The sequence below is a fragment of the Oxyura jamaicensis genome, chromosome 2, assembly GCF_011077185.1.
Source record: "Oxyura jamaicensis isolate SHBP4307 breed ruddy duck chromosome 2, BPBGC_Ojam_1.0, whole genome shotgun sequence".
Classification (NCBI taxonomy): Eukaryota; Metazoa; Chordata; class Aves; order Anseriformes; family Anatidae; genus Oxyura; species Oxyura jamaicensis.
In genome coordinates, this window is record NC_048894.1 from 108,323,750 (window position 1) to 108,339,078 (window position 15,329).

General features: G+C 35.8%; 1 protein-coding gene across 11 annotated transcripts in view; it reads left to right on the forward strand.

Annotated features, from left to right (window-relative positions):
• The window catches only part of PTPRM (protein tyrosine phosphatase receptor type M), a 480,584-nt gene that overhangs the window by 407,809 nt on the left and 57,446 nt on the right, over positions 1 to 15,329 (forward strand). For all 11 annotated transcript variants that reach the window (XM_035316805.1, XM_035316797.1, XM_035316798.1 and 8 more), the window contains one exon: positions 12,124 to 12,211. In XM_035316805.1, the coding sequence (XP_035172696.1) occupies positions 12,124 to 12,211 (88 nt within the window). The remainder of the gene's footprint in view (positions 1 to 12,123; positions 12,212 to 15,329) is intronic.

Below are 15,329 nucleotides of genomic sequence, written 5' to 3' on the forward strand. Positions count from 1 at the left end.
TCAGGGACTGAACAAAAGACTAACTAGGTGACATGTTTGAAAGGGTCCTGCACATCTGGAAGAATTCCACATAATAATGCCATAGGTGTGATCTAAGTTCAGAACTATGATTATTCCTTTTCTGTTCTTAGAGCTGTGAATGTAAACAGTATCTTGCACTATTTTTATCTGTGACTAACCCTTTATTTGTTTGTTGCATTTCTTACTGGTTTTTGCAATCCATCTGCATTATTGCATGAACTTCATAACTTTTCAGTTTGCTTCCTTACTCCGTAAACAACTCACCTTTATGTCTTCACTGTCTTGTGTTTTTGAAAAGAAAAAAAAAAACGGGGGGGGGGGGGGGGGGGCACTTTCTAACTTTTTTTTTTCATAGAATCATAGAATATCCCAAGCTGGAAGGGACCCACAAGGATCATCGAATCCAACTCCTGGCTTTTATACATTTTCAGTGAATACTGTATTGGTTTGTTATTTTTCTAAAACTGTGCTGTTACTTGCACATAGAAAGTGTGAAACACTGTGAGAGTAGAGGTATACATCCTTGTTGCACATCTGTCCAGTAAGTAACTAATGATGCTCAAATTACCATACCCAGCATTATTGTTGGCCGTTGATCTCTTTCTGTTAGTTAGTCCAATACTTATTCACTGGCAGAGGATATAGAAAGATTGTATGCTGTGTGAGTGATAAGGAAGAAGAAGGAAACAGAGAAATTTGCACTGGGACTTTTGGAGATCTCCATTGTATTGTACATGGTCAGTGCATCTTCTAAATCTTCTAAAAGCTCTTTAAAATTTTCTTTCTCAGGCATCAGGAATATACTAGCTGATGCCATGGAAATCCAGGTGACTGTCAGTAAGCTTTTGTGGATACATGCTGTAGTGAAACTGTAGTGAAGTAGTCACTGCACCAAGCCTGTCTGAATTTAAGAAGCATTTGGACTGTGCACTTAGTCACAGTCTAAAATTCTGGGTAGACCTGTGTGGTGCCAGGAGCTGGACTTGATGATCCTTATAGGTCCCTTCCATGTTTTTATGTAGTTTGCGTATTGTGTGTTTTTACTGATCCAGTGGCAAAATACTGGCACCATATATGTGGTGTTAGATTAATGAGGCAGAAGTGGCAGTCTTTAGGAGCATCAACCCCTTTTCCCCTCCTTCATTGTTAACCCTGAGAACTTCCACTTCCTTTATCCATTAGCTGAGTCTGGGTCCTTTCAGTAGCCTGGGATCCTATGTATTAGATACTTGAAAGAACAGTCTGGTTTTTAAGCCTGGCTGATAAATTGTTTCAGAGATACTTCTCCTGGAATTAGAGATGTGCTGTATGTACATTTCAAATATCAAAATAGGAAATTTGAGGTTGGCAAGCTGCTGCTACTCATTAGTGCATCTAACCAGGTACTCTTCCTTCTAACAAGTAGTCTCGGGGCTGTATTGAAATGCTGCTGTCTGTCAGCATGCAGTAAGCATGCTAAAAATGATTGGGTTAACAACTGACAGGAACACTTGTCATCATTGTCAATCCCATTACCACCCTGACTATTTTTATGCTGTTTATATGCTTTTAAATACTCTGCATTGTACTCGCAGTATAGTTTCTCAGAGCAGCGTGGAATTTTCTTGGACCACCAGCATTTTTTTGTCAAAACGTTTTTCCCCCCTCACTCCTTTCCAGTAAGTATGGAGCTGTCCAAACAGAAGATGACTGGCAGGAAGCAGTCACAGAGTGGCAACCTGCGGAGGGATGTTTGGGAAAAAGAAGCATAACTTTAAAGCCAGAGCCAGGAGTTTCAAATAATGAAGAAACAGGAGCTCCCACCACTGTGTAAACCCTCAGTGGCTCTGCTGTGATCTATTGCTATGCTCCCCTGAGCAGAACAGCATTGCAAGCAATAGGCACAGGGGCTGGATGCCAGCCAGGCAAAGTGGGAAATAGACACATAGCTTTACACAGAAAATCTTTTTCTTTAGAACAAGGAAAATGATGGACTAAAAGTCGAACTTAGAGGCAGGAAAAAGTATCTTTGTATTTGCTAGCAAAGAGTGTATTTGCAAACAAGCAAAGCAGACACCAAGGCACCAAAGTTTCCTGTGAAGATCAAAAAATGTAATGAACCAGCACAATGAAGTGCTATCATTTTTTTGAACGAGCAATGCAAATAGACCCTTATTATCTATTTCAGCCTAGCCTAGTAGTCTTATTTCCCTTGAAAAGTGTTATCTTATCCACTGGGAAAAACAAAAGTTTGTGTTCCATCTGTGCACACCAGTGTATTTGGACTTTTATCTTGCAGCTTATGAGGATATAAGGGTTGCCCCTTAGCAGAATTAAAACCTTATTATGTGAGCTTTCTTTCTTTCTTATCTTTTGTCCAAACTATATGAACTGGAGTGTCCTAGATACTCATGAAGTCTGCTCACTTAGTGAGCAGACTCAGGGGTGCTTTATCACTTCTGAAAGGTTAGATCAGCTGTGTGTACATTACAGCTTGACTAAAGATAGGAGGGGTTTTGTTCACTTTTCAAATTCAACATTGATTTGCTTTTGTTTCCTTGCCCCACATGCTGTTTTCTGTTACATTAGGGAATTTTATTACATTCAAGGCTATTCCAAATTGTGTGGTTCTAAATCAGAAACAGCATGTCTATACAGAGGATTTTTAAATGTTGCCATCTTTTCTTTGCTTGGGTCAGTTAATAATTTAAAGAGTCAGGCATTTCTTGTGAATTCTGAACTCGGCTCAGACTGCTTCAATTATAGTGATTTATTCAGATAAAAACAGGAAAAAGTACTACTGGGTTTGCTATAAATGTGTCATAAGTCACCTTTCTTATCCTTGTTGTGTCCACCAGTTCAATGTTGATCACCTTTTATTAGAAATAATATTCAACAAGTGGATGACAGAAGTACACAGGTATTAAATAAATAGTACCTACTCAAATAATATAGTTACTCAAAGAGCAGGCTCCTGGCCTACAGCGTTGATCAAGTCCTTTTGCCTTGAAAAGTATTTCCCCTTAATCCTGAGACAGTTCCTTGGAATCCTTAAGCCTTATTTATTCGTTACATAGAATATGTAGGCAAAGAGTAGAGTAAGTCTTAATAATCACTACATAAAAGATGAGTGAACACAAAGTTATGACTACAGAAAGCTTACTTCTTCAACTAAATGTGTATTATTTTCATTTGATGACTAAAAATGTTTTCACTTCTTTTCCTCTTCTTCCTCTTCCAACGTCTTCTTCTCCATCTCCTTCTTCATCCTTTTCTTTCTCTTTATACTTTTTTGTTGTTGTTATGTTTTAAACCAATTGTAAACTCTTATTTTTACTATAGGAAGGGAAAAAAGCAGTGGTTTATGCCTGTTTTTTTCATAACTTTATGTTCTGCTTTAATAACATTTCATTAGCTCTTTGAAGCTGTTCTCTGGGGTAATCTTTTATTATTTGTAAAGTAAATTAAGCATCACAATGCTAATTTTTAGAAGGAAAAAATCAGAATATTTAAATCTTCAATTAATTTTTTGAATTACAACTTGAAGCACTCAGAAAAATCCAAAACAATATTCTCAAAGCTCTATGGCACCTAAAAGCTCTTTCTAGAATCCACATGCTTGCTCATATTTCTGTGTTAAACAGAGAAAATCAAGGAGTGCTGTACTCCTGAGCTCCAAGTAGTGTTGTGGGAGGAACATTTTGGCACTTGAAAAAGAGTTTCTTGATTAAAAATTGGAAATAAAAACTAAGCAGTGATACAAAGAACTCATCAAAAATACACTTTTGCAAATTCTAATAAAGAATTGATGCACAGGAATATAGGCAGCCTTATTTAAATGCAAGTAACTCTAAACAGAGGAATAAGAAATTTGATTAAACTGCAAGTCTGGCAGCAACTCTTCGAAGCAGCAGGTAAGAGCTACTCCTCTATTATTAGAGATAAGGTATACTTTAATGGAGGAAAGTGAGATAACTTTTCAAATAAGACAACAAAAGAGACTACTAGTAGCAGTAGCAGTAGTAGTAGTAGTAGTAGTTGTAGTAGTAGTTTCATTAACCTCCCTGAATTAAGTCATAGTTAGATGCCTGCATTAGCACAGTGTTGATGTTTCAGCCTTCATCCAGTATCTTAAGATACCTCTCCTTTTTGGCCTCATTCATCATAGTGATCAGGCTGAATACTTTATTTTTGTCCCAGTCATTGGAGGCATTCATATTACCCTTCTAAAGATAATATAAAAAGTTTAGAATTTATCATAAAACCCTTATCCACACATTCAGTGCACTCTGTAACCTTGACTCCTGCCACTTTCTGAGTAAATACCTGCGTCTTGGTAAACAGTTCTCAATAAGAAATAAAATAACTCAGTGCCATCTTTTAGTCGTGTAACATGCAAGTGACACACGTAATTGTATCCTTTTGAACGATATAGAAAGTAGAGAAGGAGATAGCAAAGTTAGTGAATAATGAAGCAGATAATTTTGTTCACAAAAGGATGGATAGTGCCTTTGTGGTGATCAATGTATTGATCTCTGTATTTTCCCAGAAGAGGTTTACTATCAAAGCACAGAAGTAGTTGGTATTCAGTGGAGCCTACATAGGTTCACTTTATTGTTTTACAGGCATTACAGTCATGAATGTTGCTCAAGTTCACTGTCTTTTTGAAAATGTACAAGGTATGGTAGTTGTGGACAAAACTTCTAATTGCATGACGTTTTAAAAAATAGGGGTAGTAATAGGGAAATTTACTTACGAAAAAGACATGTTGTACGTAAAAACTATTTATTAAATCCACTGAAGTAGGAAATGCATTTCCACGAGAGGAAATAAGCACTTCTTGTGTCCAACTTTAACTTTTTTACACACAAGTTTAAAATAATATATCCTGCACATGAGATACAGTGCAAGTGTGCGTATGTTACCCAGAGGGTCCTTTCTATAAAAAAAGGATCATAAAATCCCGTCAACATAGGATATTTTTCTGCTGGAGATAAATCAGGAAGATTAATGAGGTTAAGTTATTGCTATCTGGTATGCCAGGGAATAAGTTCTAAATTAGAATTTTAATTGTATGTTCTATTGCAGTCCTTCCACTAATTCACATTTCAACATATTTCTAAAATCTTTCCATGTAGGGAAGTTTTAAAGAATTTTAAAGGAATGAAAGTAATGGAGTTTTAAAAACTTAAGTAGGTAAAATACAAATGATTCTGAAAGCATATAGAATCTAGGTTATCTATCAAAATTTTAGATGAATCCACAATATCTTTAAATATTTATATTCCTGCTCATTAATTGTGCAAGTGAACTTCAGGTGTTGTTTGAGACCAAATGACAACGTGGAGACAAAGTGGACTTAGATACCAAAACACTTCAGTCACAGATACATCCAATTTTACAAATTACACGACTTCTCTGTTCTGCAGGAGAGAGGACGCAGTCCAGTAGAGGTCAGGTGGGTCTGCGTGGTCATTGCAGCCATGCCATGCACCATACTGGAGCATCTTGCAGAAAGCGCCTCCGTTGTCCTCTGGGTCCTTGCCCCGAGACATCCTGGCCAATGCCAGATATAGGACCAGGCAGAGAATACCCAGTTCTTAATTATCTTGTTCAAATTCTCTTGGTACCTGAAAACTAGCTGTCACCAAGCTGACATGCATGATCTGCTGTTCCTGAAGTGTTCGACAGCTTCACAACTTCCCCAGTGATTGGGGTCACTTGCATTTAAGTTACCTTTCTGCTCTTGTAACTCAGCTACTCTCTTATCCTGTAGCATTAACTTGAATTGGTATACCTTTGCTAATGCGATAATCAGCTAGGGCTAGCTCATGCTAACAGCCCCAAGTATATCAATGTTATTAAAAACAGTATTCCAAAACAGTTTAATTATTTTAATAGGTTTTCATTATGCAGCTACAGCTTAACTAGACTGGCCAGTTTTCAAGGGAGTACCATAGTCTGTGACTTCAAAAATACAAATGTGCTACAAAATATACTAATTGAAAGCATCTTGCCTCTGAAAAATGAGCACACCGATACAGCTTATACCATATTTTGTCTTACCACATGGTTTTGTTCCTGTTTTTTAAAATCTGAATTGATAAATCATTCTGCAGTTGGAGGAGGAGGTGACAGTTCCCCTTCCATTTCCTCAGCATTTAATGTAGGCAATGACTATGATGTTTAGTGACTCAGAAGACCAGAAAGACTTTTGCTTTTCTACTCTTTCTCTTGGGTGTTCTGTAGGCTAACCCAAATGCACCCAAGGAGGAAAATACTGTTTCCTACTTCAGGCAACTCTTTATGCAGGCATTTATGAATCTGTTAATTCATGAATGTTTTTTTTTTGTTTGGTTGGTTTTGGTTTTCTGGTTTTTGTTTTTTTGTTTTTTGTTTTTTGTTTTTCACATTAGTTTAAGAAGTCCTAACCACATAGAGGAGCAACAATCAGGAATAATATCAGAGAGTCACTGAGTCAGAAAGTTAGGACAATAATTGTGTGTCTGCTTTAGGACTAGTTTGCACCTTTAATCTCACACTCAGAAAATGTTATATACACTATCAGCCTAATTTTTCCAGACAATTGCTAGCAGAACGAGTGTAGGAGATAACACCAATATATTCTATTTGCAGCATTCTTTATTGTTTTTGGTTTTATTTCTTCCATGTTCAGACCTAGGTTACAGTAACACACTGATAGATGCTTTATAAATGCTGAAGGCAGTTTACATTGATTAGATAGATTTTTACATTGGCTCCTGCAACAGACAGTTTTCAAGGGCAGGCATAGTAAAATGTTTTTTTGTTTTTTGTTTTTTTGTTTTTTTTTTTAATTCCATTATTTGAAAACTGGACATAATTCTCAGTGATTGAAGCTGACAGAGGAGGAGAATCTGATAGTGAATATATTCTCTGGTGACATGCTGTCATCCACAAATTCTTTCAGTGACCAAAGCAATGATTGAAGTATGAAGAGCTGCTTGCATACAGTGAGTTGCCATCATTGAAATCATTTACCACTGCTCACAAACACTTGGGGTGATCTATTACCTGCAGGTGATGCATTTTCAATGATAAAATCTTCCCTCAAAGTGACTAGAAGATTAAAAATGTTGTTCCATAGCTTGGACCTCTCTGCAGTTTTCTTTAATGTAATAATCCCATGACTCTTCCTTCTCAATTCCTTAATAATCCAAATTCTCAGCTATCATCAAAATGAGTGTAATGATTTCACTTTTTTGTTTCAAAATCCATTTGACATTTTTAAGTAAAAAGAACATCCTCATGTGCCAGATATTTTGCAGATTCCAAATGAGAATTCAAATAATGAAAAACCAATGAACTGACAGAGGTACAGACCTTATAAATCTTGCACTGTTCATTAAATGAGCCTGAAGGTCTTTGTCCTCCAAACATTTATGGAACTGCTTAAAATATAGGGTGTATTTATTAGCATTCGTAAATACAAAGAAGAGTCTAACACAACACTAGGATCTTAACTCAGAGTTTAATGGTTGCATTTTCTCCATCTGTAATCTCCACATACAAACTGGACACAGCAGCAGTAAAGAGTGATATATGTTTAGGTAAAACTAGTAACGTATCTTCACTATCCAATTCAGGGCATTTTAGGGATCTAATTTAGGTGCTATTCCGAGGACCTATAGTAGAAATGTGAGTTTCTTATATAGCTAATTCAGTTTAGACAAGGACTTCCATTAGAACCTCCATTAGTTGTCTGTTCTGGCCTAAATTAGTGTGCATAACTCTGCATGTAGCTTGAAAAAAAAAAAAAAAAAAAAACAAAAAAAAAAAAAAACAGAGACATTCAAAACTGAATAGGTCAAATTGCTCATTTTGTTAAAGTATATCTCAGTCTGATCATCTAGAAATAGAAATGGAAAAATGGACGGTAGCAGTGGAGAAACTTAGGGTCATTCAGGAAAATCAAACACCATACTGACAGCATAAGAAGTCATGCATTTAAAAACAAACCCACAGGTCAGACTTAAGATTGTTACACAGGGACATATACATTTCTTTGTACCTGTGAATAATATGCCTGTTTATTAAGTAGGCAGAGTAAGAGTTTTGATGTCCTTAATTTCTCATTTCTTTGCTGGTGATTTTGTAAATGACATTGTAGGAGACTACACTGTTGTCACCTAGCAACTATGAAGGTTTTTTTTTGAAAAAGTTGTCTTGGCTTTGGATTAATAATAAAAATAGTAATTGCACTCAACATTTTACATTTATAGACCTTAAAATGCTTGCAAAGGTACATTATTTTTATTATCCTTAATTGGAAGCATGAAAAACTAGGATGGAAAGCGTGGTACCAGAAATGACAATCATCAGAGCCACAAATTGTATTTTGAAGATCTCACCCATATTCCAGACTCTTCAAACTGTACTTTTATATAGGTCCCTTCTAATATTTTCTGGTCTTATGAATTTTAAATGAGAAAAGGGAATCATTTAAAAAAAAATCGGTATTTGCAATGATTATCTTCCCCTCTTCTTTGAGATATTGCAGTTATTTTCTAGTCTGAGGGTCACAGTGAATTAGCCCTTGGCAAATATTTAATTTTTAATGGAAACCGCTGCAGCATTGAATTAAAGCAAGTAAAAACTTCCCATTCATCTAAGCTGATCCTGCTGCTGCATCATTGACCAGTTTTCATGTTACATGTACTGCAGTTCTGTATATTTCAGTTGTTTTCAGAAACTGTGTTTTATCTTGATTATTGAAATATTTTCTAATAACAGAATGACAGTAGTCATTGCATACTGAAATGCTTGCTACAACAACAGCTGGTTTGAAAAGTATTTCATCTTTCAAATACATCACGGGGGCTGGGTAGCCAAGGCTTTGTGTGATATGAGTTAAAGAAATAGGTATTTTAAATCATTTGAGAAATGTCCTGCACACGTTTTCAGTCGTCCATTGCCCTTGCCAGACATTTGGTGGAATGAAGCTGTTTGGGAATGTGTTTCTTCCTAATAGTGCACATTTTTAAGAAACTTTAAGAGATGAATTAGAATTAATAGCCACTAAGGTAATGTGTGGGCTGCTGTGCAGCAGTGTCCCCAGAGAGTGATATGTCAGGAAAGACATTAAAAAAAATTCTGCAATGAAACACATATTTCTCACAAGTAAGGAAAGATCTTGACAGATCATCTGTTATGAGGTATCTGCTCTGTTCTTTACTTCTGGGACAAATGGGATTTCTCCTTGTAATTCATTGTGGATTATCATCCTGTTGCAGTTTGTGTAACAGTAGCACATAGGGAATTTAGGAAATGACACTCCAGCTGTCTTTTACAATAACTGTTTCTTTTTATGCTTTCCCACTGTAATACCTCTCCTTTCAAATTATCCTTTCTGTACACTTCCCACTGAAATAGCTGTGTGTATCCCAAAAAGAATTTTTAAAAATGGATCTACTTAAAGTCTATTTTCCCTATGTGACAGATTTTATTTCAGCCACTAATTTATTGGTTTATATATATATAATATATATATATATATGTACATACATCTGGAGTTATTTTTCTATAATACATGTTCAATAAAGAAAGTGAAGTCAATATATAGGAGCTGGAAACGTAAATCTGTCTCCTAGTTTTCATTACTAAGATGTGATACAGATGTATTCTGAAGAACAAAATTATCTACATTGCAGATATATTATCAGGAGATATTTTATCCGTAGGGCTCATTAAGCCCTATAGATTGTTTTCTGAAGTTCCAAACAGGTGGGATAAATTGAACCAATACATTTGCAGATGAGAAGCAGATGAACTGCCCAAACCAGTACATTACCTATTGTATATCTTCCCTGAATTTAACACCATACAAAAGTTTCCTCATTGTCTCTAGAGATGTAGTCTAATCGATTGGTTTAAAGCAATTTTTTGAAAGTTCATTAGTGGGACATGGAGAAGCGGGAAGTCCCTGGGAGTATATTTGACCCCTCCATATTTCAAGATGTAGACTTGGAAGCTGTAGCAGTACTCTTCCTCTGTAACAACACATAGTGAATTAGTGAATTAAACCCAAAACCGCTTGCTGGCCAATATCTTGTGTATCCATTCTGTGAACTAGCCTCTAGGAGAGGGACTGTAAGAAAACTAGAATTTTCTGCATCTTAGCTGCCTGAAAGGCAAAATCCTGAATAAGATAGCTGGCCAATGTCTAGATAGGATGAATGATTAGTTTGTTTGTTCAGCCTTTGGAGCTTTGTTTCTGAACGTTTCCATTTCTATTTTGCCTTAACTGTGTTAATTGCTCATCTTCCATTGCTGTCTGAGAGTAAGTATGAACTCTGCAAGAAATTGCAACATTGGTCATTGTCTTTGCCCATGGAGAGCAATTCCTTGTTCAGTGTGCCCTGGCTTGTTGCAAAAGTATTTTCCACCTAGATTGAGTTGAGGGTGCTCTGGGGTTGAAGGGTTTGCTTAAGACAGCATTGGCCAATAAATAATCAGATAATCACTGACATTTTTGGCAAACAGCAACAAAGTTGTAAATCACATTAAGATTTACAGGGTTCCACTTCTCTATCCTGGCAGGTAACTGCATTTCTCAGCGCTATTCCCAATAGCGATGTCCCATGATTATGAAGAAACTTATTAATAGTAGTCGGTTTTAGTCCATTTCAATTTGTAAACCTTTAAATGTGTGCTAAGGAAGTGCAGAGGGATGTAGGGCACACCAATTGAAACCATTTGGCAAGGTTTCTGTTTTTCTCAAGTTATTCTTTACAAATATTTTAAAAGCAATCCTTGTATTCCCAGGAGTTATCAACTCATAAGTTGGAAATCACCACTCTAGTGAACATATTAAAAGAAAACTTACTTTAGACATCAAATGTCTCCGTGTTCCATTGACTTCAGCAAGAGATCAAGGGTTCATTTTGACCCTTATTCGCTTTACTAATGGAAACTCTGGGATTTGAGCAACAATGCATTTTAAATACGAGGGCAAAGATTCACAGACATTATCTATTCACAGACATTATCTATTTTAAACCACCCAGAAAGTGTTGAGGTCTTGTGAGAGGCACATGCTTCCCTACATTTTCCCTGTTTAGCTTGAGAGTTAGCTGTTTCTGACTTCTGATAACGAAAAGTAAATCATGTGCATTCATGTTCCTCTTGAATCAAAGGTGAAATCGTACTGATCATTCCAGTTCAAATATCAAAACATGAGTTATGGTGTGCCATTGTCCTGGTAGAATTCCATTGGTTCATTTGGCAAGTAAATATTTTTACCCCAGAACGAATGTTTCAATATGAAAAGATAAAATGCATCTACATTAAACAGCTTACAGATGCAGTGCATACATTAAGAAATTGTGCAAATGCTGAATGTCACAGGCTTGCTTGCTGTCCCTTTGCTAGCTTCTGTGTTTTATTAATGTAAATAGATATTTTGAGCACCTTCAACTTTCTCATTTTTATTGAATTTGTTAACTATAGCACAAAGGTTGTGTGAATATAAGATAGATTATATCTTTCACAAAATCATATTTTTATTCTCTGACAAAAAAAAAAAAAATCATCTTGCTGGTATAAATTGTGTTTGTAGAAAAGACACATACATGATAGTTAAATCCAACTTTTTAAAAATATGTCTAGATGCATGAAGTGTCTGCCAAGAAGTAACTAAAAATTGTGGATATGATGAAAAATAAAAGCAGTTTGTACAGTGTGTAATTGTGCACTCAAATACTGGAGCAACTCCAGTACTGATGATGGAGCTATTTCAGCTTCAGCTGTGTGTATAAGAGAACTACACAAAGAATCTGGATAGCACAAGTGAAGGACTGTTAGTGTTGCAAGCATGCAACTTTGGAAAGGTCCACTGGCATTTCAAATGCAAATAATTCTTCTTGCTGTTACACAAATAATCTCATGCCAAATTTTAGATAACATTTGGAGCTATGTGTAAAAACCATTTAAATAGGAGAACTGCATTTTTGCTCAGTGAAAGAATCAGTTAATTGACACTTTAACAACAACACCTGGGAGTACTGTTTGCCCTTCTCCTTGGTTTATCCGTAAGGCAACTGTTGCTGCATGCATTTCTTAATGTTACTTTCCTTCCTTTTTTAGAGTTTCTTTGAAGGACAGTCTGCACCGTGGGATTCAGCTAAGAAAGATGAGAACAGAATGAAAAATAGATACGGGAATATCATTGCATGTAAGTGTTGACAACATAATTGTGCACTGTGTTAACTTCCTTTCAGAACTGGATAAGAATGGCCACCTGCCTCTTGCTCACATTAGGCTTATATTGCTTTTCTCTAATTAAGAACAAAAAAGTGAGGGAAGAAGTTACATTTTTTTGAGAAAACTGTCAGATTTAATGGATTTTCTCTACTAGCCTCCTGTATACCTCCCATCCTGTGATCTACATTTGGCTAATAGAGAATGACATCTTTAACCAATGCTCAACTCTGACAGCTCCCAGACTGCTCCTGGCAGCTTAGTGGAAGAGTACCCATGGTCTCATGGTTGATCTCTTGACATTGGATATTTGGATGATTGGATGGTTCTGAATGTTGTAGGAATGGACAATACTGCTGCTTAGGCATTCCTTGATAACAGAGACAGCCATCCTGACTTACCTTCTTAATGCGAGATGGAATCTACAGAAAAAAAAACAGAGTATGTTTGTTTTACTTGAAACTGCTAAGTTTGATGAAGATTTGGTATACTGGTAATCAAATAACTTTAGGGGATGAGTGTGCTTTGGTGAGTGACCCCTAAATCTGGCATTATGAAATTGCAAAACAATGTGTCAAGAGATGCTGTAAATGAACACCAAGGCAGAAAATACCATGCTACTTACTGAAAAATAAATAAATAAATAAAATCTTCTAGGGAAATGTGAATATCATGATGGGCTATAGCATATGTAAAGGTGTTTGCCCTTCATGGTTTACTAGGCATGGTTTTGGTTTCTATGCAATCAATCTTTAGTGTAACTAACTTGCAATTTTGAGAGGATATAGCAATACAGCAATGCCTATAGCAATACAGCAATGCAAATAGCAATATAGCAATGATGGCTATCCTCATTTAAGTAAAAGCACTGAAGGCGTAAAAAAGAACATCAAAGAGCATTCTCCAGCTTTATGTTTACTCTTCCTTTGTGAAGTTCTTATTTCCAATCCAAGCCTGTGAACAATAGGTCTTCTCTCTTAGTCAGTGTTTAGCTTTTTCAGTCCCCTCTTTAATGTCACATAATACATTGCCTTTCGTTTTGACTCCCTTTGGCTGAAGTAAACACAAGACTGATAGTGCTATATGTCTGAGGAAAGGAAGTGATGAGTAGCAAAGGGAAAACAAGTAAAAGATATTAGATACACAAATCAATGGCAATTACAAGTAATACTGAAGGCTCTCTGAGAGGGCAAATGTTACTGTGATCATTTGGATCTCAATTTACTTTTAATGTCATCAGTATTTAGCAAAGGGAAAGAGTTAAATGGAATTATCAATAACATTTCCTATTTATGTGTCTATAATACAAATTAAAATTAAAATTAATTAGAGTAAAGGGCAGTAACTTAAAAGAGAGGCTGAAACTGCCCGCAGGTTGTCATCTGTTAAATAGATGTATGCAAATGGACTAGTTAACTGTCTAATTACTTTGTGTAGTTTTCAGCTGATAAATGATTGCTTGGCTTAGAGTCTAAGAGTACAGTTTTAGCAGTCCACTTTTGAAGATTCATCCCAGATAGTTGTTTAAAGTATTGGCTTTATCTTTTAAAGCATTTTACTAAATTGCCTTTTTATGCTGTGTTTAAAGAATTAAAAATACAGATAGTTTAGATGCCACAGATTATAGGTATATGATTATAGTGAAATGTATATTTTTTCTGCAGAGTTTAATGTAGTTTTTTTCTGTCCATTTATCCTCTTTGTTTAAATTTTCCCCAAGATACTGTTGTTACATTATTGCTTGTAGTCATTATTGTTCTCTGAGGGAACTAAAACAAAAGCACCAAGCTACCAGCAATGCACAAGCTTGTCAAAATGGCAACATGCTTTACATTACCCAAGTGATGTGCATTTAATTGGCTACAAGCATGCCCTACCCACTGTATGAAAGTAGCTACAACTTGTGAGCCTCTGTTCAACAAGCTGAATCATGACCACAGTCCAGTCCCCTACACAAAACATGTTCCTCCTTTTTTGAACACAAAAGGCTTTGTGTTTTCTTATTAACAACTAAAAAAATGGCATGAATCTGCTAAATGAATCTTTTTTTACTCAAGAAAAAATTTGCTTCTGTGTAGAGTTATACATGGATTTTGGTAAAATCTATTGTTTTTTCCTCAGGAGCGATCTTGAGGTAATTTCAGGATGGAAGGGGTTATGTATTTATTTTTACCTAATTCAACATTGACTGAATGAGAAGAGGATATTGATCACAGCTTTTAAAAGCAACTAAAGATTTTAGCTGAGACAATTCTAAAAGGCTTGATTTGCAAAGAATCAGCAAGGCACTTCCCAAGGAAGTGTCATTGGCTAGGCATGCTAATCAACTGGCTACTCAAGGGGCTTGTTAGAGTTCACAGTCTGCAGACTGGCATACACATGTTGTAGGTAACGTGATGGAAGCAAGATTAAAATGTGCATATTCATTATCTATTATCGCTTTCTATAAAGACAAATGAATTCTAACATAACTCATTTTGAAAGCTTAAGTGATCAGTGCAAAATTAAATTTGATAGAGGGTAACAAAATAACAGTGGAAAAGAGAGTATTTAAAAGCTACAAAAATGTTAAGAGCAAGCTAAAGTATAAAGGAACAAAATAACCTAAAAATCTACACAGTTAACGTACAGGCTATTTAAAATTATTGTACATGTTTGAAGAATATCTGGATTTTTTACCTCTTAGGCTTACTAAGACGTAAGCTTACTTGACATAAGCATGGGCGTACACACAGAAAGAATTTTTTGTTGTTGACTAAATAATTTTTTTCAGGTTAAAAAGTGTTGCCATGCACCAAGGAATTAACTGGAGTTTTCAAAGCAATAAAAAAGGGGAGTCACTCCAGCTCCACTGCAAATGAAAGGGTATTGAGCTGTCCATTATTTGAAGAATTCCCAGGAACTTAAGTGAGAATGCAGGATGTACGTGAAGAAAAAAAAGGGCAAAAAGGTTATATGAAGATACAGTTATGAAGTAACTTAGTTTTGCAAAATCTGAAGCAAAAATAATTGCAAGGAAAGAATAAATAATAGAAGTAATAAAGTAATAATAATAAAAAAGGATAGTGCTGAGTATTATTCAGTGGTATAAA